This window comes from Siphateles boraxobius, unplaced genomic scaffold (assembly GCF_051911475.1).
Source record: "Siphateles boraxobius isolate OS27281-9 unplaced genomic scaffold, OSU_SipBor_1 17, whole genome shotgun sequence".
NCBI classification, from domain to species: Eukaryota; Metazoa; Chordata; class Actinopteri; order Cypriniformes; family Leuciscidae; genus Siphateles; species Siphateles boraxobius.
This window is the reverse complement of record NW_027508777.1, coordinates 10,224,072-10,250,883: the sequence shown is the minus strand read 5'-3', so window position 1 is coordinate 10,250,883 and position 26,812 is coordinate 10,224,072. Positions and strand designations below refer to the sequence as shown.

The 26,812-nt window shown below is 36.9% G+C and overlaps 2 protein-coding genes across 2 annotated transcripts in view; one reads left to right on the top strand and one right to left on the bottom strand.

The window, feature by feature from the left end:
• LOC143740319 (SAM and SH3 domain-containing protein 3-like) overlaps positions 1-1,362 on the top strand; it is an 8,183-nt gene extending 6,821 nt beyond the window's left edge. The window contains exon 8 of the mRNA XM_077232457.1: positions 45-1,362. Within this exon, the coding sequence (XP_077088572.1) occupies positions 45-265 (221 nt within the window). The 3' untranslated portion in view covers positions 266-1,362. The remainder of the gene's footprint in view (positions 1-44) is intronic.
• On the bottom strand, positions 1,119-26,812 carry LOC143740320 (palmitoyltransferase ZDHHC9-like). Its single transcript, XM_077232458.1, has 9 exons — positions 25,972-26,812; positions 16,801-16,961; positions 11,903-12,061; positions 10,209-10,346; positions 7,706-7,754; positions 7,349-7,451; positions 5,506-5,609; positions 5,196-5,304; positions 1,119-3,314 (listed from the first exon to the last, which is right to left on the bottom strand). The coding sequence occupies exons 1-9, from the start codon at positions 26,136-26,138 to the stop codon at positions 3,147-3,149; spliced, it is 1,158 nt and encodes a 385-aa protein (XP_077088573.1). The 5' UTR covers positions 26,139-26,812; the 3' UTR covers positions 1,119-3,146.

The following is a 26,812-nucleotide window of genomic DNA, read 5'->3' as shown; positions in this document are numbered from 1 at the left end:
AATTGAAGTCTGTTTGATGTACTGACATCCTTTCTGTTCTCCAGCGGAGGATGAATCCGATACAGATGAGCAAAAGACTGAAATGCCACGGGACTCGGGTTGTTACGAGAGCACAGAGAATCTGGCAAACGGACGTGAGGAGCCCCAGGTGGAATCCCAACCGGAGCCAGAAACAGATCCGGACACAGAAACAAAGCTCAATGCTGTTCAGGAACAACTGGAGGGGATGAAGGTGGAGGAAAGTTCTGAGAATCAAACGGAGTGAAGCCACCAGAATGTTCTTTTGATCCTGCTTCTTTAAAACTTTTAACCTCTATGATGGATCGAGAGTGTCATAACCACATGCTGGATTGAATTCCGTGAAGGAAACTATTTTACATGCACAGCCGATACAGAAGCCAGTAGGTCCTCTTAGAAGATGGCATAAAGGTCTTGAAGGTATTATCATCAATGAACGTAGTCTTTCTTTTTGACTATTGTTCAGAACGTCTGACACCACATTAAATATCTTCAAAAGGCTTTGAAATCTAACTGAAACAACGTTTTTTGAGGGATTTGGAAAAACTGACTTCGCACCAAGCAATATTCCATGGATTAACATCATAAAATATGTTCTTACATCATAAAATAAGCAGCATGGTGGTGCTCCAAATATTGATTTTACTCGCAAGGTTAAATATTCAAGACATCTATTATGGTAAATTACATGTAATTATATGTAATTATATGTGAGATCTAACTGTGATTCTCTAACATCTGATAACTTTCATCATCATCATACCTTTAGCTATGAAGTAGCATTTTATAGACTACTATTCTTCTGTTTCTGGCCTAATGAATGTACAGTGCCAGGAATGAAAGAGGAAAGGCACATTGTTTAGTTAATGCACATGTACTTGCATGTTATTCTTTTGCTTCTATAGTCAATGATTTTGGTTCCTGTTTGTGGTAATGTTTGTTATAATATGGTTTATTTTGTTTTCAAAACTATTGTTTATTCAATATTTGTATTTCCTTTTTACTGTTCCGTTTGTCTTGATATTGATGTCTGTACTTTCAGGGTTTGCTTTTTTAACAAACAAAAAACTAAATTTTGAAACTACACCACAAAGAAGAAATTTGTAATAATACCATATCATTTAATGAACACATTTACACACAAATTCATAAAGTAGAAAGTGGAGAGTATGAGGATATACATGATCACAGTGTTATTACCAAGCAAACTGAACATAACCCAATTTGTGATGACGTACAATTTGTACATTATGCATCACATCCACATATCTAGAGCAGACCATAATTTGCTAAAATTCCAAACTTACACATTACACTGACTTGGCATTAAAGATTTTGATTATTTATGTGCCTCATTAAGTTAATTAGAATATCAGCATATGACACAAAGTTCATGATAAAACAAAAATAGTGGGTTTGATTCAGCGCGACTTTAAGCACATTTCCATATACTCAGTAATACCGTCCTTCAGCCTAGCAAATTAATATTCACATCTTCCATACACAGTAACGGTGTAAACAATCATCACAATTGTTCACACCATTGTACTCATTTGCTATAAATTAAACACACCACACTCTGTTAGTCATGTAGGACTACATTTCCTGCAATAACGGACTTTTTACCCTCAACACATTTTTCAACACCAGTAGATATTAACAAACAAATTAATGCATCTCAGAAACATTCCAGTTCATATTTTTCCTAATGCTTTAAGATGGCACTGAACCATTTTAAGCTGGCTTTTCCAAATCATTTATTCACTTCTTAACAATACTGCCCTGTGTAGCTGGTTATGATGAGAAACGCATGTAAAAATATATTATCGGTCCCTGAAGTCTGTAGATGTGTCCCTTACAAGTGGCCATTAACATACTACAATGAAATTAGTAAAGGTGACTACATTGCACATTCGCTTCTACACTGGGGCAAGTTTTGCTACCTTAAACATGGTTAAAAGAATGTGTGGGGAAAGAAAAACAAGCACAATTTAAAGATATCTCAACTGAATGCAAGAGCATGCTTAAGTGACACTGAAGTTGGATTGGTCAACTAGCCGTTTCCATGCCTAGACTCAGAAAGGTCCATTTTCAGATGTAAACTTTATCTTTCATTTATTCTGTGTACAAACACGCCACTTGGCCTTGTGTTGTAATATCCAACTCTTAGAGAATAGGAAAGTGGGGAAAGATAGTATGATGCTCAAATGTCAGGCGGTTTTGGAAAGACCTCGCTAAATAAGACAATAGGGAGGGAACGTATTAACTTTTGCAGCTTCTCAGTTACTTTTACAATATGTACATTAACTCCATGGCTTTTTTGCGTTCTGACAGATCATTAGCATTATATAAAAATGACAATGACTTGCATGTACAAGTATTAGTAGTATGGGGCATTATGGTGTCTTCTGTAGATGTAATGGTAGAGCATAGATAAGGCACTCTTACTGATGCAAATCGGCCTGTACTCACTGGCACATACATCTGACAGCCTCTGCTTTCTACCATCCATGCTGATTGTAAAATCAAGTCTGAGCTTAACTTTCTGAGTTAAATCACATTTATAATTGACTGACTGACTAAGCTGATCCAAATGACCCTATTAACAAAATAAAGCGGGTTTGTTGGGCCTAATGTCAGTTATGACTAAAGCACTTTTCCTTAAAAAAAAAAAGTCTAATCCAAAGGGCATTTTTCACAAACTACTATAGAAGCAAGTTATGGGTTTTACAGGGCACACAAATGGTTAGGAATAATGGAGGCAGGCTATACAGAAACGGGTAATGACACTGAAAAAAACAACTGAACATTTCACAAGCTCTTTCAAGGGAAATAATGTCCTCATTACGTGTAAGGGTAGCCTATTCTAATCTGATTCAGTCTATGGCTCCCCATTTCCCTCAGTGTGAGTTTCATCATGCTGTGATTCAGAGAGGAGAGTCTCAAGACCTCCAGATATAGTCTCGAGTGCTAGCGCAGGATCCAGGAAAGATAACTCGCTCTGCGAAAGAGTAACAGAGAACATAGGCCACTGTTTTGAAAGTCAGAGTCAAAACAGTTTTCTGTGTGTGTTCCTTCATGTGAGCACATTCAGAAGTTTGAGAGAAGTCTGGAGAACGCAGTCAAAGCTAGTGGGTCGACTCTTTGATGACCCCAGGGGCGACGGCATTGGGGGAAGTTGGTGATGGGGGTTTCTCAGCTTTAGGGGAGCTGGCCATCTTCTGGGTACTTGCACCAATACCAGGTTTGGCTTCATCAGGGGTGTGCTCATTGGGAATCAGGGGAGCTGAGGATTTCTGCAGGAAGTGCAAACACACCGTTATCAATTAAAGAGGGATATTCACATCAATGTGAATGTTTGAGTGCCATTGTTCTTAACCAGGGTTAAATGTACAGCAGTAGGTACTTAAACAGGTTTCAGAGGGAACTTTGAAAGATTTTGTAAAGTCAGAGTGTTTAATAGAGTGCAACAGTGCCCACCCAATCATATCATTACAAACTGCTTTGAAGCAAAAAATCTTTTTTTTTTAAAGACAAAGGTACAAGACTGTGTACATAAAGGGATAGTTCACCCAAAAATGAAAATTCTGTCATCACTTACTCACCCTAAATTTTCAAAACTGTATGAGGTTTTTTTATTTTCTGCTGAACACAAAAGAATATATTTTGAAGAACATGGGTCATTAAACAGTTGATGGGTCACCATTGCCTTCCATAGTATGGAAAACAATACTATGGAAGTGAATGGTGCCTCACAACTGTTAGGTTACAAACATTCTTCAAAATATCTTCCTTTGCGTTAGGCAGAACAAAAACATATATACAGGTTTGGAAAAAATTGGGGGCGAGTAAATGATGACAGAAATTTCATTTTTGGGTGAACTATCCCTTTAACGGCTTTAATCAGGGAAAGAACTACAATCCCAAAAAGCATTGTGAATCATTAAAATTACTGAGAAATACAAAACTATTGATTTGAATATTTAATATGCAATATTTTTTAAGTTTTTTGAAAAATAACATCGAAACATCATTCGCAGTGCTTCGTGGGAGTTGGAAGCTGCCACAAAATTATTTTGGTGCAATTTGCTTCTTTCGATTCTCGGGTTGGTGGAGATTTCTTTGCAGAATCATGGGTAATGTAGTTTTTCGCCAAGAATTCCACGGTTAAACACGACTATATATATGTGCGTGCGCGTGTGTGTGTGCGCGTGTGTGTGTGTGTGTGTGCGTGTGTGCGTGTGTGCGCGTGTGCGTGTGTGTGTGTGTGTGTGTTTGTGTGTAATGTTGTATTGGCTGGGCGATATGGCCAAAAAAATTATCACGATAATTTTTTTTTATATCAGTCGATATTAATTATCACGATAAATGTCAAATCTTTATTTCTTTCAAGTTTAAAGGCAGATTTTTGCTCCTAAGTGAAAGTTGTAGAAACCAGAACGTTAATTGTGGTTTTTAACTACTCTTTATTATCAGAACATGTCATGACAAACACTTGCCAAACAGGTGAACATTTCACAAATCTGAGGTAGAACATTCAAACATTTGTCATTTTTCCTTAACGGATAAATGGTCCGTGTGGCGCGCGATTCAAAAGTTTATGTAGTGAAACATCTGAAATCTCTAAAGCAATTTCAACCTTGACAATCATTATAAGGATACAAAATAATTATTTTATACAGACTGCACTAACAAAAAGCAATTTCTAGACAAATAAATATTTTAGAGCCAAGCATAACTAGAAATATATATATAAGAAATGGTTAGAAATAACACTTTAAAAATTCCCTGATGTTTTTTATGTTCATGGGAACCCTTATCCACCTGACCAAACATATTTAACAACAACATTTTTTTACGACATTTAACCAAACATAAATTTTTACGGATATATTTTTAGGGTCTTTACCAATATAATGGACATACAGAGCTGTGCAATATTCAGCACTATGACTATCTGGCCTATGAAAGCCACATCAAGCTAAAACCGCTTAATGCATTCATTTACTCCACTTCGTTCTTTTCCCTGACCTTCTAACTCTCCCAGCTCTTAGGGTAATTGATTTAAGATCTTTTTTTGCAGACTCACTACTCACAGTAAAGCAGCCAGCAACATTTCTGCCTAATGTACACGGGCTTGTTCACTCACTCACTCATAAAAAAAAATGCGGTCTTACTGTGGTTTGTGAAACAGGGTTGCTGTTCTTATTCGTAGAGGCAGCAGACGCATCAGAAGGGGCGGGGCTAGACGAGTCTTCCAGCATCACACCTCTTCTGTCCAACACACTGGAAGGAGAGAAAGACAGACATATATAATCCTGTGTTTAGAAGAGGCACAAACCATGTAGCATCTGCAAAGAAATGCTGGAGCTTTTCTCAAAACTAAAATTACTAGTAAAGGCCTTCATATCTAATGCAATGAGATCCAAAGTACCAAAATACTTTTTGGAGCCACTGACACAAGCAAAACTACAGTAACCTTCCTACCTGGGGTAAGCAGGGCCACACAGCACCTCACAGCAGTTCTTAAAGATGTTCTTGTGACTGTAGGGGTTCTGCACACGGTTCTTTCCCGACCACGAGCCTTTGATCTGTGCAGTAGAAATGAAGGACTTAAAACTTCGAAAAAAACCCAGCACAATGTCAGAACTGCTGTCACATTCTGATTCAACCTTCAACCTTCAACTGGATCTTCACTCTGATGTTTTATGTTTTAAAGCGTCCATGCAAATGAGAGGCTTGATAAAAAAAGAATCTCTTATTTATTATCCTTTATTCAAATGTGCTGTTTCAGTTCTACCAATTCTTTCCCTATGGATTTCATTTGATCTAGTCAAGCACTTCAAGGTTCTTCATGTTAAAAAGTAATGCTGTTACGGTTTCATCTGCCCCTAGATAGAAATCGATGTATTCATCACAGGCAAATCTAAAAAAAAGTTTCATGCATGGTATTCCCCAACAGAAATAATACCAGCTTCAGGTTTCAGTATGTAGTTTAGTTGTATCTGAATTGTATCTGCAGGTATTGAGAAATCTAATACAAGCAGGATCTAATTCTTAAAAAATCAAAGGCGAACAACCATCATGTCACATCATATTACTTGCAGCCAGCACTTGCATCCTTCTCTGAAGCTTCCTCCCTTTCTCACTCTTTTTTACTCCTCATTAACAGGAAAAGAAGGGCCAGAGGGCAAATGTGGCAAGAAAACATTTTAAATTAATCATTAGGGCTAAGTGCAAAGGTGCCACAGAACTACATATTATGCTAAACTAAATCACAGCACTCAAACTGCTGCAGGGAATCTAAGCACTATATATGCAATATATACCTGTATATGTGTGCGTTTGTTCACTATATATGAATTTGTTTGAGCATACGTTGTAGATATTTTTCATGAATAGTGTGCACAACAGGATATGAAATTCTCGGGGTTTTTTAGTTTTATAAAATGATCACCGAAAGGAGATGTTTAACCTTTAAAAAATGTTGATCAGAGTTTAAATAAAAAAGTTTTAAAAAAATCAGTTTTTTAATTATTATTATAATTTTTGCACCGATTACTAAATTATTGTGTGACTTTTGTAACTAAATATCCTTAATAAACCCTGATGTCTGTGATTTTCTAGCAAATTAAAATGAAGCTTATGTAACCAGGTTGCAAAATGTATAATTAGACTAAATTTTTAATTATTAGACGTAGAATACTTAGATTTCATTTCAATAATAAGGAAAGTTACGTGGTAACAGCATTAGCAAAATGTAGGACTCAATGTCGTATTTTTTCCCTTTTATTTTTATTCATTTTATTTAATAATTTTTCATTAATTAATAGTTCATAATTAAAATTAGCTTTAAAAATATATATATATATATATTTTACTACAATGAGTTAAATAGTTCAACAGTTTGTATACAATCACACAAGTAAAGAAATCAGGAGGCCAAAAATGTCATATTATGATGTGCATAAACATCGGATGCTTTAAAAGCTTCTTTTCATGCAAGGTTAATCTTACGTTACATAATAGCTTATCTAACAGCAAACATAAAAACATGGGATTTGTGCCTCTAGTGCTTTAAAAACATAATGGGACACCACTGTGTACCCTGTTCATAAACAGTGCCATTAATGCTGTATATACTGTACATAAAACTCATGTTGAGATGTTTTCTGTGCTTTCTTATCGCAGAGAAGGCACTGTTGCCAAGGTGACTGCTGGATCTAGTGTGCTGAAATGCTCTAGGCATGTGTTTATCTTTCCAGCCATGTGACAGCAGCAGGGGTCAAGAACCGACACTAGACTTTGGACAGGTAAGAAACAGACTTACATCTTCATTGGTGGTCTGGTTGAGAGAGATCAAGTAGGTATGGAAGCCAGTCAATCCCACCACAGACCAGAGGGTGAAAAAACACACTAGAACCTCCAACACAGTGCAATGGGGAGTCAAGGACATAACATGCTCAAAAATATCTACAATAGGCTATGCTGAGAAAAAGTGTTCAAACTTACAAAATGTTTTTTAAAAATATGTGTATGTGCTATGTGCCTGTTCAACTGTTACACAAATAGTACACAAACACTATGTTTAGCTTGATATATCATTCACAACATGGCTGGTTTATGAGGAGCTCATTTTGTTTTCAAGTCTTCAGCTAGTGGCTCTGGAGCTAAAATGAAAGGATATGTTCCAGGAGTTTCTTTAATGGTATTCACAAATCCTGAGTCCACAGATCCTATAAAACACACAAAATTGTATTTATTTACATTATGTATCCATGCATGCATTGCAAGCAGTAACTCACTGCATCAGAGGTCTCAGCATCTCACATTCTCTCTCCAATCATTACATGTTCAGAAGATTTTCGCACATCCACCCACACTCTGCCAGTGCCGAGAAGTTAACACTGTTCGTTTAAATTCATTTTTTCAACCACAGTAGCTACGTTTGCATTCAGCTTCGTAATGTGATAAAGGAATAGTTTACCCAAAAATGAAAAATTTGTCATTATTCATCACCATCACAGGCTAGCAAACTGAAAGGATAAAAGACATACTATAAAAAGCTTCAGAGAGTTGTCTGTTACATAAATATACACTATCAAAGATTTTAGGTGAGAAACATAACAAATGTATTAACCTTCTTAGTAGTAGCTCTCAAATTGAATATGACACCTATGGTGAAGGTTTGGCATGATGACATTTGGCAGATAATTGAGAACCAATGACGCTTGATGTTATTGATGTCCAGCCTGCAATTTAAACTTAAATATCATTCTGTGCATCATACAAAGCAATCATATGGCCTCAGGAGACTTGTATAATACAGAGCACATTTTAGGGTCATTTGCAGTGTTTTTTTTTTTTAATTGGATCTTGAAATATATAAAATGTTGTGAAGATTATTTAAAAATTCTATTTTTGTGTTCCACAGCAAAAATAACAGCATACCGGATTGGAATGACATGAGGGTGAGTAAATAATATCATACGTTTTAGTTGTTGGCTAACTGTTCCTTTAATAAATATGATACTGATAACTGTCCTCTGTCCTCGATCCAAATCAAACTAAAGACAGATTGAAAGAGGTGGTGTATATCTTAACCTGTACAATAACTACCATGTAAACCTTTAAATACAGCAGCTTTCACATTCAGATTAAAAAGTACCTCGTATGCAGCGCAATACAACTCTCTCCCACCTGATGAGAAGAAAGCTTTCTAGGCATATTTTTAGATTCTGTATGTTAGAAATGCAAACATGCTAGTTACACACTGGGTTGCAGTGTTAATTTTGGCAGCAATTTTTGATTTAGTCTTAGTTTTCATCTTCAGACGAAAATGCTTATTGGTCTTAGTCACATTTTAGTCATTTTGTCTTTCATAGTTTTAGTCTAGTTTTAGTTGACGAAAAGTCATTGCATTTTTTGTCAACTTTGTCATTACTTTTAGTCAAATTGCGGTGTCTTCTCCTTTATTCGACAAAACAAGTGGTTTTGGTAAAGTCTTGTTTTTGTTTTAACCGATCAGTCTCGTCTTTTTTCGTCAACGATATTGCATGTGTTGATAGTCACAGTTATCGTTCAATGACGTGGGTGTCGTCTCTCATCGTCTTGTCTTAGTCAGGGGAAAAAAGGTCGTCGACGAACATTTTCGTCATAGTTTTCGTTAACGAAATTAACACTGCTGGGTTGGAGTTGCCTACTGTGTCTACAATGGAAGAGACCGATGACTGCAGATACATATGGTAAGAATTATATTACGTTCAATTATTTAAATTAATAGGCCAGACATCGGAAACAGCACAAGCTGGATTCGGCGAAAGATCAGAACTGATTTAAAAACATAATGAAAAATAAAAGCACATATGATATTTGTGAAAAACAATAGTGCATTTCAAGTGGCCTCACTCTTCAGAGAGTCAAAATAGAAATATGCAACATGCGCTTACAGTGTAGACAGTTTTGTTTATTACAATAAGACAGATCTCATTTTGTTGGGTTGCGATATCTACATGATGTGTGAGTAAGGCTTTCTTTGACAAAACTCGTAAGTTTCTTGTTGCTATGGCAATGTTGACACGAAAAGCTGCTTTTTGAATGCACAGTCATTTTGTTTAAAGTACATGTAATACACAGTAAACAGATATTTCTGTCTATACAGAGTCATTCTCTATAAACCAGTCAGACTGCAGATTTTGTAAGTGCAAATTTATTCAGACTTAAATCTGTGCACGTAAACCGTGTCATAAAAACCGAAAGACTGAATTATATATCAGTTATGATGCGTTTTACTTTGATATTGAGATCAGAGGCTCAGAGCAAATTGTCCAGGCATTCATGTGAATTCTGCTGCTCTCTCATCCTTGCAGTCTATGATGCACTTTGAGAAGGGGATGATCAAAGAGAGCAGACATTTACAAGAGCATAGAGGCTCTTCCAATATCCTAAACGCTGACTACACCGGAGAGAACAGCATTCGAGAACATATTGAGTGTCGCTTAAAGGCACTTATTTTCCCAGAAACCTCGATCCTTAAACCGGTGCACCGGCAGTGCATTTTAAATGGTTATCGATAACATGGAAATTTAATTCCCTCTTTCAAATAATCTGTTTTTGCATGTCTACACTAAAGATACATATGCACACCTATACACTCACACACAAACACATTTTCTTGCTGTGATACTCACGTAGAACCACATGGACGATGTCGAAGGCGAAGATATAGATGGTGAGTAGAGACAGCGAGAGTGTAAACAGGTAGAAATATCGGTAATTCCTCTTTCCTACGCAGTTTCCGACCCAGGGACAATGATGGTCAAACCGGTCTGAGGGAAGACACACAGAATCTTGAGACTTTACAAACAAACTTTCTCATAACAATTTGTGAAAGCCTGAAAGTCAGTTTCTACATTCTAACAGTGATGGTGGATCTTCTGACAGAGACGGGCAGGTATTTTTAGCTGCTAAAAATATCTGGAGATGGTACCCAAATCAGAGACTGTATGTGCGGCAGGTGCAGGCCGCCCAAACAAACGTCCCTGTGTTCAGGATGACTGTGCAAAGAGAGCAAAACTGAGCCATCGCTGAACTCTCTGATATAAGCATATGTGTGTCTGACTCATCTCTCAACAATTCACTATTATACTGGAGAGTCAAGTGGCACGTACAGGTGCAACTATATCAAAGATAAGAATTCTTGTGTGTAGACATAGTAAAAAAGAGAAAATTATATATAAACAGCATTACATATAGTATATACAGTACTGTGCAAAAGTCTTAGTCACGTTAGTATTTTCACACAAGATAAGCCAATTATTTATATCTTTTGCTGTAGTCTGTCAGTAGGAAATATCAGTTTACATGTACAAACATTCCTTTTGCCTTTAATTTTCATAATCCGGTGAGATTTTTGTATGCACAAGGAGTCTGACAACAGCCGGTATGATCCACACGGAGATCGGATCTCACCATCATGAGTCCGTCTGTGATTACATGAAGAAACTGAAAAAACTGAGACGGACTAAATCCAGAAGAATTGCGGCAATGTCTCCAAGACACTTGAAGAAACTTACCTGCAAAGCTACAGTACTGAGAAAAGTTTTAGGCACTTGTGCAGAAATGCTGTAAAGTGAGGATGCTTTCAAAAATAATATCATAAATAGATTTTATATATATATTAAAGATTAACTAAATTAAATCAATATCTGGTGTGACCAACCTTTGTGTTTCAAACAGCTTTTGTCCAGGTACACTTGAACATAGTTTTTCAGGGAGCTTTGCAGTTTCTTCAAGCGTCTTGCAGTTGCTGCAGTTCTTCTGGATTTAGTCTGTCTCTTTTTTTTCTGTTTCTTCATGTTATCACAGATGGACTCGTGATGGTGAGATCAGTGTGCGAATGTAAAACAACATTTTTTTTTTGTCACATGACCCTTCAGAAATTATTCTAATTTGCTGATTTGGTACTCAAGAAAAAATTTGTATTATTATCAATGTTGGTTATCAATGTTTTTTGATGAACAGAAAATTCAAAAGAGCAGCATTTATAGTATTTAAAATATATCAATCTTTTGTAATATTATAAACGAGACACTTATAAACACAGTGACACAGTAAAGCTGCTTTGAAACAATCAGCATTGTATAAAGTGATAAATAAATAAAGGTGACTTGACTATAATTGTAACTCTTGATCAGTCAGTGTAATGCATCCATGTTGAATAAAAGTATTCATTTCTTTTTTTTCTTTTTAATTACTGACTACCAAAATTCAGTAATTTAGAAAAAAGTATATGGAAGTTAAATAATGACAAATGTTTTTGAAACGAAAAAGTCACACTATTTGAGGTACCATTCATAGCTGGTTAAAGGTTTCAAACACTCACCAACACAGTTGTCACAGATGCTGCAGTGGGAAGCACGAGGGGGTCTGAAGATCTTGCAGGTGTAGCAGTACTTCAGCTTGACGATCTGGTTGTTAATTTGCACATTCTTGATACGAGGCGGAGGCCGCTGTCCAGCCAAGACGTTCCCATTGGCTGCTTCTGCAAGAGTTGGGTAGAAACAATAAACGTGGCAGCAAAGCTCTCCATATGCATGACACACAGCGCAGCCACTGATGGAGGACTCACAAGGCTCAAGTGTACTCCAGGTAGTATGACTCAATGACACAAGACACTTTATAGGAATAGGTCATCCTCAAATACAACAGTTAAAGCATAATGATTTTTGCACAAAAGTTAAATGTTAAGATGAAAGAGATTAAAATGCTCTTCTTAGAGTAATGATTTACCACAATCTTTAAAAAATTGGATTTTAAAGGAAAAACATGAAAAGGGTTAAAGGGTTAGTTCACCCAAAAATGAAAATTATGTCATTAATGACTCCCCCTCATGTCGTTCCAAGCCCGTAGGACCTCCGTTCATCTTCGGAACACAGTTTAAGACATTTTAGATTCAGTCCGAGAGTTTTCTGTCCCTCCATTGAAAATCTATGTACGGTATACTGTCCTTGTCCAGAAAGGCAATAAAGACATCATCAAAGTAGTCCATGTGACCTCAGTGGGTTAGTTAGAATGTTTTGAAGCATCGAAAATACATTTTGTTCCAAAAATAACAAAAACGACGACTTTATTCAGCATTGTATTCTCTTCCGGTTCTCTTGTCAATCCGCGTTCATGAGTCCGCTGACGTAAGACGAGCTGACGTGTTATCTGGTGCGCCCGAGCTTCGTTTACAGTCTGAGGGAGACGCACGCTGTAAACAAAACAATCTTTGCAAACATGTCTAAGGATTTCGACACAGGGGAAGACTTGCATTTTTTTTTAACCAGACATATTTATTTGAACCTGAATACACGGACGCACCAGATACACGTCAGCAGCGCCTTACGTCAGCAGCGTCACTGGCCTCGTGAACGCGGATTGACAACAGAACCGGAGGAGAATACAATGCTGAATAAAGTCGTCGTTTTTGTTATTTTTGGAACAAAATATATTTTCGATGCTTCAAAAAATTCGAACTAACCCACTGAGGTCACATGGACTACTTTGATGATGTCTTTATTTCCTTTCTGGACAAGGACAGTATACCGTACATAGATTTTCAATGGAGGGACAGAAAACTCTCGGACTAAATCTAAAATATCTTAAACTGTGTTCCGAAGATGAACGGAGGTCTTACGGGCTTGGAACGACATGAGGGTGAGTCATTAATGACATCATTTTCATTTTTGGGTGAACTAACCCTTTAAGCCAGTCATTATCACAAAATAAACCTTTAAGAGTAGTAAAGATCAAATCTACATGAAATATTCATTTAAATTATCATGATTTTATTTTATTTACTGTTTGGTGATCATTATATAAAAATATTTGACCACAAAATTATGCAGTTGACCAATGCAAAAGGCATGCAATAAATTCTGAGGTGTACATATTAAATAAAATAAATTATTTTGGTTATTTTTGCCTTTATTATGATAGGATAGTATAAAGTGGACAGGATGCGAGGTGAGAGAGAGAGAGGGAGGACGGAATCAGGAAAGGTCCACGAGCCGGGATTTGAACTTGGCTATATGTCACCGCACTGCTCCCACAAGGCTATCGGCACCGGGGATGTACATATTAACACAAAACAAAATTAAAACTTTTTCATGATTGCTTGGATCTGAATACTTGAAATGCAGATCCAGATCACTGATATAAGTATTTCATCTTTTCTACTCCCTCTCCTTTATTTGCATTTCCTCAAAATGACTAATTTTCATCTGTTCTGATAGCGACAATAATGAAGGCAAAGCATTTGTCTACATTACAAGACTTGAATTTCATTATGCAGTGGAAAAAGTCATTTTATTTCCTTATATTTGTCAGCTCTGTACTTTTATACTCCGGGGAAGTGGCTGCATTAGCGTTTGCTCAGGAGGCAGAACTACACTGCCTCTTAATCCACATGCCAGGGTTGGCTAAAACTGCACATCCGTACTTGCATCTGATCCAGCATTAGCCACTTTTAATCAGTAACACAGACATTCATCTAAAAATAGCATATTAAAGCTGCGATTTTGAAATCGAGCAGAGACGGCAGAGGAAATTTGTAGAAATCAATCTTTGCTCTTCCCTGCTGCAGTACTCAAATATAACTGCCCTGTTTTAAGAGGGTACAGTTGAATCAATACAAACATTTTGGCTTTGGTACGATAACAGCCTCAAATAAAAAAATAAAAAAACAGCCTTGAGTGACTGGTGAATTGAAATTAAACCACGGCTTTCAACACATTCAACAATTCGATGTAAATAATTTGTGAAAAAAATGTGTTGTTATTTTAATGCATTTAGTTCCTTTTTACTTACCAGCTATAATACCACATACTACTTTCTTCAAAAATGTCATTCTAAAAAAATGTCTCTGTCGCCTCAATGTACAAAATAAAATGATTTAAATCAATTTAACTTAAACTACTGACTTTGACTTAAATTACAGAATGAAAAAGATCTAATAAATTTGTAAAAGAATTGTCAATCAAATTAAACTACTTAAATTATTTCAAATTAATTCAAGTGACCTTGAAAAAAATCTTTATCTTTAATCCTTATCCAGTAAATCACAAACAACTGGAAAAGTCATAGGGCCTTCCAATATCAACAAAGAGGGTTGAAAACCACTAACTTAGGAGCTGTTCATACTGGACATGTTTTTTAGATGTTTCTAAACTTCGACATTCGTTTAAATGTATTAATTGTTATGCTTCTATTCCTGAATTTGCAATACGATGTTATCATAGTGCTGTATATTTTTTGTACCATTTAATTTCTTTAGTACCAGTATACAACAACACAAGCCTATTAGAGAGAGCTTTTGAGAGTTCCACAAAATTAGTGAAAATAGGGGATAGTGTATATTTAATAATACAAGAGGTTACTGTGAGTAATCAGGGTTAAAGGAAATGATGTCCTGGTTTATTGAACATCAATAATAACAAATGCTGCAGCGCCCAAAGGCACCTCTGAGCATCAGCGGAGGTGCTGATGTGTAACGGAGGTTACACAAAGAGAAATCCAGGGAGGGGAGTTGGGATGAGGGAGGTGGAACAGAGAGAAGAGAGGGTGGAGAGTGTAGGGAGAATTCATCTTAACTGTAGCCCAGATCTTATAATCAGTACAGGGAACGGTGACACACTGGTGACTGAACTAGACAAGGCACTATTCCCACAGAGCCACAACCACACAAATGAATCACTAGAAGCGAAATTATCAAGATGACAGCGGCAAGTTAATCTAATCTAATTGCATTTAATTAGTCAGACGGAGTGACATTAACCTTTGTGACATTCAAAGTAGGACAAGTTTGCAAAAATAAACTATAAATACACATTAATTCCTTATTATAGTCCTATTTTCTTAACATTTATATTTTTGCTGCAGGGTAAATGGGTATTTTGCCTTTCTCTCTCTCTTTTTTTTGCAATAAAATACAATGGGCATTTCAGTTCACTTGAATCACTGAGGAAGACGACTGAAAAAGGTCTAAAGCATTCTACTACGGCAATTTCTATCACCCTTTAACAATGAATGTTTGAGTAGATAATTTAAGTCCAAAATCCTTGCCATTTAAAAAAAGACAAGACAAATGTCTCCGGTAAGTCCTAGGATTTGAATGAGCCTTAACGGTTTCTGCTAAACACCACTGCAAAAGATATAACTTTCACTCAGTATAGTGATAACACTGGTTTCTGTTCAAGGCAGTTGTCCAATTGTGTGGGTGTGCACCAGTCATGTGAAAAATATCTGGTTTTATTTTACTTTTTTTGCCTTTGATGAATACTAAAGTGAAGAAAAACAGGAAAGTGTAGAGGGAGAGAGAGAGGCAGGAATGTGGTTGGATCAGAAATGCATGGATAAGACTCAAACTTGCACTATCCTAGTGCAGCTCAAGTCCACTGTAGCTGTGAAATCTCACTTGTGCATATTCAGAATTATGTGGATCAATTTTTTAAGAGACTTAGGAGAACAAATAATGTAAAAATTGGTACGTTGCATCTTGAGTTGGCAAGATGAATATATACATGTACAAATAAGAGTGGTTACATTTAGGGGAAAGTTTCCAGTGAATAACGATTCAAATCTTGGTTTGTTCCTCACACAAAGCCAACAAATAACTTTGAATATAGCACTTTAGTGACTGCATTTTTTGGAGGGGGGGGGGGGTATATTTATTTAAAGGAATGAAATAAAGGAATTTAAGAGAATAAAGAAAAGATAATTAAAAGAACCAGAATTTATTATAATAAATTTAAAAAAAAGAAGAAGAAATTCTTTGATTTGTTTGGCCATCTCAATAATTTTGACATTGACGAGTACAGTTATAGACTGCTGAGGCAGACCTGCCTAAAAATATAACTTAAATCTTTTTGTCATCCAAACAACAAACCGTGTATTGTGTAATGGAGTGCAGCAGAGAAGCATCAAGAACATCAGATATTGGTAGGGGGCAATTATACAGTATTTACAGTCCATCAATCTTGAAGTCAAGAAGAACACAATGTTTCCCAGATGAACTCAGAGTTCATGGTCCAACGCACTCAGCTTTTTAATCGCAAAAAAAAAACAATAAATTAATAAGCAGGTCTGGGCTTATACCGTCCCACTTACGCCACACGCCTGCTACACTATACATGTTCTTTCCCTCGCTGGGTCAAAACAACCGCAGACGGCACTAAGGGTTCAAACTATGGCATTAAACCTCAAATACCCTTCCCTGAACTCAGTCAGCCTCACACTCACCGATCTCCATCTCAATGAAGTTGGCCTCCTCCGGCAATGCCCGTGGCAGCACCCCTGGGTCACTGAAGCTGGTTCTGAGCAGCATGGCCATTACGAAGACAAAGAGCAACACTGCAAACACAGGGATGGCCGGAGACAGGTGCACTGCCAGGTACGGACACCTGTACAGGACAAGAGAACAAGCAGGGTTACAAAAGATGACAAGGAGAACTTGAAATGAACAGCACAGAGGTTAAATGAGCATATAAAACTAAACAGCTATCTCTAGTTTCAAAAAGTAAAGTGTGGAATTTCTGTGCTATTAATGCCACAAAACAAATCAGGAAACTGTTTGACCAACCCAACAGCAACATTGGCTCAGCCAATGCTGTGAGTTTGGGGATGGGACTATCTGTTTATCTTTGCGACTGTTGCTTCTCAGATTGTAAAAATATGATCCCCACTGTAAGCCATGTCACACTGTAGGATCTCAGTTGTTTACTATGACGGACTGTGCTTTCTCCATTCCCGCAGGCACACAGCCATACAGCAATAAATTTGGTTGCTCCCATAAATTGCGGATGACTTGGGTCCTGTAAAAGTGCTTCACTATGCTCAGCCTGCAGCAGATTGGTCGGATCCACAGGCCACTGCATAGAGCTATTAATAGGGTCACCGTGGCTCTCCTCCACCACTCTCTCCTGCAATGTAGACCTGCTATACTAATGTTTGGCTAATACATCACTGTAATGGTACATCTAATCACAGGTACAGTACATTCCCTCTCGGGGGAAATTTGCTACACTTAGCATTCTGCGTCTGAAAAGGACATATTTACACTAACACCAACTACAATACAGTAAGACAAAATTTGACTAGTCCAGACAATACAACAATACAAAGAAGTAGACTTTTGTAATAGAAATGTGAGGTGTGCTTGACTGTGCATAAGTTGCATAGTATGATACTATGGAGTTGTGAGAAGTTGATTACATGCAATTTAAGACAGTGGTTTTCAAACTTGGGTTCAGGGACTAGTGTTATTTTAGTATTGTTTATATTACTATTAATAATTTTGAATAAACTTTTAGATTTTCAGTTTTCATCATGGAAAATGTATGCACTGTAAAAAATTATTTATGATTTGTTATCAAAACTTTCTTTTGTCAAATCAACTTAGAACTTAGTTAATGTGGTTCAGATTAATTAATATTTTGCGTATCTGTTGATTAAACCAATCTCCGTTGTATTAATTAAAAAATTTAATTTCCAAGAACCTGAAAATTAAGGCAACCAGGTAAATTACTTTTTTAGGTTAAACCAACAATTTGTTTTACAGTGTAGTTTTTAGTAATTTTTTATGTGGTAATTTTCAGTTAACATTTCTACATAGAGCTTCCATTTATTTTTATTTCAGTTTTAGTTTTAGTAATTTTAGTACAAAAAAACTGAGCGATTCCAGTACGTAACCTGAATGTATTTATTTGAGTGCCAAGGCAACCTTTCTTAATATATTTGCTTACATGTTTAATGTAATATTTATATTTTCATTTATTTCATAAAATTTTCATTAATTTATTTCATTAAATGATTTTTAATAGTATTAGTAAACAATAACAACACTGCCAGGGACCCTTAGGGGACCACAAGGGAATGCTAGAGGTTCCATTATAGCATTGGTTTTCAATTCTGGTCTGGGACACCCAATCAGGTGTTAATTAAGAGAGAATATACCAAATGAACCATGACTGAAAATCATTGCGTTATAAGATCCACTTAAAATTTTTTTTAAAAAACGATTCTTCAGAGTTGTAAATTAAACACTGGAGTATATTTTTCAAGAAACTATTTCAGTCTTTCTACTTCAAAATGTCATGTTTAATTAAATGTCATACTTGCCATTTCTTTAAACTTAATTGTGAAATTTACTAGCAGTTTCTGAGAGAAAATTGTTTCTACAAATTGTTTTCAGTGCATCTATTGTGTATATATATCTAAAAGTACTCTGATGGTAGAACAAACTTTAGTGTATATTTCACAGGATAATATTTTACACATTTATAATATTTGTATAATGTTTTTATTGGTCGCAAGTATAAAACACTTTATTCCCTGTAGTGTGCACAGCAAAAATCATACATCCAAATCACTAGTAGCACATTTTTCCTCGACAAACCAAATATTTTGATGCATCATTGACACAAACAGATTTACACACTGAAGTTAAATACTTTTGGAGAGTTAGACTTATCAAGCACTATAATACACAAGATGCATATAGAGTTTTATACTAACTATGTGCCAATCTAATCTTCCTACAATGCATACAGAACACCGGTTTAACCTGTCTACTAGCAGGGTTTGTCTCCTCACACGTCATACTTACTGCTTTAGGACCAGCACACAGTACAACAGATTGGAGCTGTAAGAAATATTAGCAACAGAAAGATCATTTCCAGTCAGACTACATGGTACAATTTGAGCCGTTTCACACACTGGTGTGTCAGCATACCAAAGCCATCAACACACTGGAATTCTACCTGTGGGATGGGTCAGATTAGTTTGATCCATTTTAAACTATGAGACTGGAAAACATAAAAAGGAGCGATAAAAAATCCAGAGCAGGGCTGGTCGATAAAACTTTCCACTGCCCAGATCATGAGTATAGAAGGCTGCAGTGAAATCCATTTATTATTTTGAAAGCTGTTGGGGCAGAGAGGAGCAAAACTGAGGAGAACTGTGTGTGTGTGTGTGTGTGTGTGTCTGTGTCTGTGTCTGTGTCTGTGTCTGTGTGTGTGTGTGTGTGTGTGTGTGTGTGTGTGTGTGTGTGTGTGTGTGTGTGTGTTTGTGTGTGTGTGTGTGTGTGTGTGTGTGTGTGTGTGTGTGTGTGTGTGTGTGTGTGTGTGTGTGTGTTTGTGTGTGTGTTTGTGTGTGTGTGTGTGTGTGTGTGTGTGTTGATGACTTTAACCATCCTGAACCTGTGCCATCATCAATTCCTATCACAGCCCTGAGCTTCCCGGACATTACCCATCATGCAGTGCTGGATGGGACTTCTCTCCCCACAATCAATACCAGAGATAAGCAGCTCCGATATTAAAGATTCTGTTATTGTCACTACTGACGTACGAGGTTTATTTAAGCACCGTAATTAATCACTTAACTTCCTCCATAAAAGAATATAAAAAAACACATCAAGTATTGTGCCTCAATTTGCATTATCAACAAATTCCCATTCGCAAACCATTTGACTAGCATAATGAGACGGTTCTGGAACCGGATATTCAACTGCAAAAAATGTAGGGCGGTAATCAATTGAATCACAAAAAAATGGGCGTATACCACATATACCACAACGGAGCTAGACTGATTGAGAGTTTGCGAAACATTTCCTGAATAGCCATTTGTCTACTGGTTAACCTTATCAATCAGTATCAGTGCAAGTTATTCTATTCTAATTCAAGGGTACAAAGAAAAATCATTGTTGTGTCTAAAATAACACACCAAATGAATAGTTACCAATAGTATCAGAAACATGCATTACCAAAGTAAACGTGTGGACTTATATGTAACAAAATGGAGGAAATTTAGTGGAAGACTCATAAAAATGGTATCAAGACAATTAAACGCATGTATTTCAAATCATGCACACGCTAATCCACTTGTATCACTGTTACAACATCTCCACCCTTCAGTTTGCCTTTACAGCTTGTCCTTAGTGAATTATCTGAACACTGTTCCACAGAGAACAAAATGAAAAGGACTTTTTTCCACAGTTAAGACAACTTGAAACACAGCTGCAGAGTTTTATGGCTGGCTAGGACTATATGGAAAGGCTTATCTTTGTGTTGGTAAAATCAATAGAGCTGCTTCATCGGTCTGGCTGGTCTCTCGGTGGAGATCGGTGGGGGCAGGGAGGCTGACAATTATCACAACTGATAGCATTCAGCGCAAACATCCGGTACTCCACCGGAAAGTATCATGAGAGGAGAAAAAACATGGATGAAAGCTAAAAACAACATGAAGATTCATTGTGGTCCAGTCAAATCTAAAAAATGTGTTTGTTTGAGTGTTTGTGTGTGTGTGTGTGTGTGTGTGTGTGTGTGTGTGTGTGTGTGTGTGTGTGTGTGTGTGTGTGTGTGTGTGTGTGTGTGTGTGTGTGTGTGTGTGTGTGTGTGTGTGTGTGTGTGTGTGTGTGTGTGTGTGTGTGTGTGTGTGTGTGTCCACTCCAATACAAAACATTACTATAAATATAATGGTGTACTCCGTATCTCACAATGTGACTACTGTATATTCCTTATTTTAATATTTATCACACAATTACCTTTTCTATTCTTGACTCTCAAACAAACTTCCATAACAAATGCACCAAATAGATAAAGATTTTCTACTTGTTATACTTCTAAGGATGGAAACATGCATAGATATATAAATAAATAAAACCAAAAAGTAAGTCAAACTTTTAAGGCGTGAATGATCCTGCAAGTCCTGGGAAAAAATTCAACATGCAAATAATCACCTTCTGAATTTTGCGTTGCAAAACTTGATGATATGATATTAAAGCTGTATGCAATAATAGCGCTATAAAAAGTGGGGAAAGATTTGCAAGAGAACAAATAACTTCAATCTCACATCCAGATGTGACATCAGTGGCTTTCTCTGTGTTAAAGTATTTCAGGAAAGATTAAAATAGGTGTAGATAATCTGCTAAAGTACAAAAGGTAATTTCAACTGTTTCACACAGAAATAAAAATGTTGAAATGTACCGTGACATTGCGGTGCCTGAAAACTTTAATCACAGCCTCTGCTAATTCTCAAAGTTTTCACCAATTTAAGAGCAAGTGATTAACCAAGCAAATGAATTATTACACATTACTGTCAAAAAAACAGTAACCTAATCCCTCATAAAGACAAATTTGCCACAGCTCCAGTTTTGCATTCACATAACACAGGGACACATAAATCCAGAATAAAAAGGATAAACAGTCTTTTCTCCTTTATCACGACCCCTGCAGAGAGACAGCAACAGACGGCAGCCCTCGAGAGCTCACACAGACCGTGACACTGACCACAAGTCATTCACTTAATTCAACAGCAACAACATGAGGATCCAACATTCAATTATACACAAAAATGTATAGACATTTAACTGCTGAGCAACAAAGCCATAAAACAAACATACAGGACAAAGGCAAACCAGTGAAACCTGAACTTTGTACTACTAATGTGGAAGAATGAGTGGACGAACATAATCAACAGAATCTGAAGACTGTCAATATATGAAGTGCAACTATTTAAAAGTTTCACTGGTGTAAAACTATTTCAGTAAGAAGGTAGAAGTATGTAAGGTAAAGTGTGTAAGTCTGCATCACTAGCATACAATACAAAATTGCAAATATAATGTCTGTTTTAAAACAGGTTTCCTGAACAATCTGTCTGGCATTGGAGCTCAAATAGACAGATTTGCACCAAACTCATACTAAAGGTCTGTTTTAATGTGTCAGTATTTACACACTTCAGGAATTCAATCTAAAAAATGTCTTACTTGAACTTGTTTCTACTTGTTTGGGGTTTTGAAAGTGAAAGAAAGTGACACGTGATGGCCAAGTATGGTAACCCATACATGGAATTTGACCTCTGCATTTAACCCATTAGGAGCAGAGTAGTGAGTAGTGAACACACACACACACTGCAAACGTGGATACACACACCCGGAGCAGCGGGCAGCCTTGAGTGGCACCCGGGGAGCGATTGGGGGTTACGTGCCTTGCTCAAGGACACCTCAGTCATATTCCTGCCAGTACTGGAATCGAACCAGCCTTTGGGTCACCAGTCCAACTCTGTTACCATTAGGCCATGACTGCCCCAATGTTATTAAATAATCTTAAACTTTTTTAAGTTGAAGTTGATTGAAATAAAGCTAAGATAAAATATAGATATTTGATTAAAAATTTGAAAGAAAACTACAAATGCTCCCTTGCAAATAACAGAAATAAAATAAGATTATATTAAAACTAAGACTGAACTAAAAATAAATTAAAGCTATATAGAAATATAAAAAAGTGACAAAGCACATTACAATATTACTAAAACAATCAAATATTTGCATAAATATTAAAATAAATAAAAATTCCACATTGAATTACACAGTTCACCTTTAAGTCGACGATATCAGGCTAATAGCAAGTGGTTCTTCCTTTCAGCCAATGGTGGATCGACAAAGTGAGTGCAGGTCAGGATCAGCACTATGTCTTAAGGCGGACGTACACTGTGCGAGCCAGTCGGTTAACCTGATAATCTCGTCAAAACAGTGGGTGTGTGTGTGTGTGTGTTATTGTATAGGCTATATGGTTTATGAGGACACAAATGTGTATAATGATATTACAATGCAAACATGGTTTATGAGGACTCCTGTGTCCTGAACCCTAAATGGCTTAAAAAAACATACTAAATGGTGTTTTTTGAAATTCAAAAAATGACAAAAGTTTTCTGTGATGGGTAGGTTTAGGGGTACGTTTAGTGCTAGTGTAGGGGGATAGAATACACAGTTTGTACAGTAGAAAAACCATACGCCTATGGAGAGCCCCGTAAACCACATATACAAGTATGTGTGTATGTGTCAGTATATGCTCGATCTATGATCTATTCTAGCCTGTGAAATGGTTGTGCATGATTTGGCAATAGAGGGACAGCCTGCACTATAGTCAAAATCCCAGAAATGTTCAAACGTGTTTCAAAATTATCAGGAGGTCGGGATGTGCTCGTAACGTACTTGGCTCGGCTCGCAAACTCTCACACAATGCGATACGCGACCATAGGAGCGTCAACGATTTCCAGACAATTTCCTCAGAGAGAAAACCGTCAGTGAGCTCTTACAACAGCAGAAATCATAACGTGTACGTACGCCCAGCTTTACGGTCTACTTTTACACACATTGCAGATTTTTCACAGAATTTCGAGCCTTCACAGTCAACTCTCATCTCTGAAATCCAAACAGAAAACAAACATACCTGCAAAGTCTTGTTTACACATACGGCCAAAAATTAAAATATAAGAGCATAGACTTTCAGCAAACAGGGACATGGAGAGGAATGGGAGGGGAGGTGGGATACACTCTTTTCGGGAAGACAGAGCAAAAGACAAAGATCTTTAGAAAAAACAGTGCAAAGTCCAGCACTGCTAATCAGTCTTGTGCTTGAAACTCACTCAGCCCGCAGAGGAATAAACTGTCCAGACACAGAACACAATAATGTAAGCATTCAGCAATACTCAAATAATTCCCTGTAAATTCAAAACAGCTGAAAGCAATGCGTTTCCATAAACACGGTCAGTCTCTTTTGGATATCTCCTGCTCGGTATTAAATAAAAAATAAAGTGCACATAAGATTAATGTGCACTACTGAAACTGAAGACCCTGTAGATCTCAGGAGACCATATGAATAACCTCCGATGATATTTAATAATAGTGGTTATTTTGTGATGTGCATTTCCAGAACTTCCATCAACTGTTAAACTGAAATAGTAAGTGCCAAAAAAACAACAACATTCTAGTTCCTAGCCTGTCATGCAAGAAACAACTTTCGCACTCAGCCATGTTTCTATGTTAATATGTCTGCCCCACAAGGACTAATTATCAGTAACAGCGATAAATGAACATGGCATGCATTGAAACCCTACTACTACAGGAGCCAGCAGCTCAATAAATGACTGCAAGTTTCTGACTAAGCGGAGGGAATCATTTCCTGCATGCTGATGATCAGGCCTAATGGAGGAGCACAGCACTGGAGTCTCAGGAAACACAGACCACAGACGTCATAGTCCACACAAGGGAGCCCATATCCACCTAAAAGAACTCACTCACATCCAGCTTTATCAACATGGGCAGCAATGTGCTACTGTCAAAATGTGTTTCAGTAACAAAGATGACACAGCTTTTAATTGTTTCCCATCCATCAACAGGCGAAGGATCTCATACAATTTGAAAATATAGACCTAACTGTATTCAATCATTAGCAGATCTATTTAGATATAGTAGCTATCTATTTTATTATTATTATTATTATTTTAGGTTCATATTAGACTTGGAGATCCAAAAAGGTTCATATCTCATTCAATTGATGAAACCATATAGTCTTTTACAGGCGATATATAAATCATATATTTTGTAGCAAAATAGCAGTTGATTTGATACATTATTGTCACAAAACTGTCATATAGTGATGGTAAGTCATTCTGCAAATTAGCCTACTTAATTCGATCAGTTCACGAACCGGTCCAATAAAAACAATTCAGCAACATGACATAATTACATTAGGTGGTCCCTGACATAGCGCCGATATATTACATGATCTGAAATACTCTATGTAAGCAAATTGACGAAATTATGTTTTACGGTTATGTTTAGTTTTATTAATTTGTGTTTATTTTATATCAGTTCAGTTGAGGTTAAACTCATAAAAATATAAAAGTAGCCTAATATAGAACCTAAAAATTAGTTTTTATTTCCATATATAAAACAATAGGTAGCCTAACCTATAATTTAGGTTTAGGCCTAAATCTTTTAGCAAAAATGGTTTACTCGTTTTAATAAAATGCTACTCAAAACAAACTGTGGTTTGTATCTGTATGATAGGCCTACAATTACTAGTTGTAGTAAACATATTTCCAGTAGCCTACATTTTATTTTTAACATTGGATTAGATGTTTTCTGAACACACACGTAAATAATCTATTTTCGGTTTAAATAGTCGACGAGTCGTTGACTCAATATCTGCTGGGAGCGATTAGTCGTGAAAGAATCGTTTGACCTCTTCAACCAATTAGATTTTAAAAACAACTCGTTTACGAATCGGACATTTCTATTCTAAAACACAGCCATGGCTTAGGCTACCTCAATGTCAGCTGGCAAAACTGGGAAATGGCTTTTAGCCTACTAAAAAAAATCAGGAGTGCTTCGGTCCTCAATATTTCACACGGACAATTTTTTTATTGTTAATTTTCTCCATTATTACAATGCATTAAACGAAGACAGTCTACTCTACACTGTGAAAAACCCCATTGTAATGGGGGGAACGAAGCTGCCCACACTGACATCGCGCGCGTGCAGTGTCGACAGCTCCGATCCGATGGTTTTAGTCGTCGCGTCGCTGGCAGTGTAGACGAGGTCTGTAATAATCAACAATAACATGCACTTACTCAAAGGCGAAGAACAGAGAGCAGGTTCCAATGATGAGAAATAAGGTCAGGTAAAATACTCCTTTCTGGCGAGCCATCATTACCCGTCCATCGCAGCAGAAGGTGTTTTTGCCAGGTAATTTCTCCCATTTTCGAGTAACCTTCCGTGATATCATCACCGCCGACATGGTAGCGAATGTACAATCGGACTGTCTTTTGTCAATTTAACCTGAAATAAACCACAACCGTGTCCACTACGAATGCGTAAAGTTATCAGCAATAAAATACATGAGCTTCTTTCCAAGAATGTAATTCTTCCTTCACGTGTAAGGTTGCTTGTAGGTTTCTTCCCGTGCTTCCTCATGAATCTTTACCATCAGTCTGTAGCACTACATATCTGCTCTTCTGTAGCCTACTTAAATCCATGGTTAAGTCCCAAATCAAAAACCAAAAAGCTAAATCCTCATCCAAAAGCGGAGATGACCCATACTGGCACAATATGAAAGTGCTTCCGTTCAAAAAATTTAAAGATTTCGAATAAGAAAGCAAAGCTGACGTAAAATAAACGTGTAAATGCTAAAAGCACATCTGGAGAGTGAGTGGACCTTGACCAACTGACATTTATGTCATTTGTTAGGTTGAGCGTCTATCCCGAGAGGAGTATCCGTCCCTTTTCTCTTTACATGATGCGAATTAAATGTGGGTAAAGCCTTTTGTGACCTATGCCGCTTTTTGTGTAATTATTTGTGTAATGTGTAAGATAATCTTTCCTCTAATTTCGCGTCGTAGGATGCACGCAAGCCTGGATTCTCATCGGGAGCAGGAAACACGCCTAGATTTAAATGTCTCTTCTTAAAGGGCC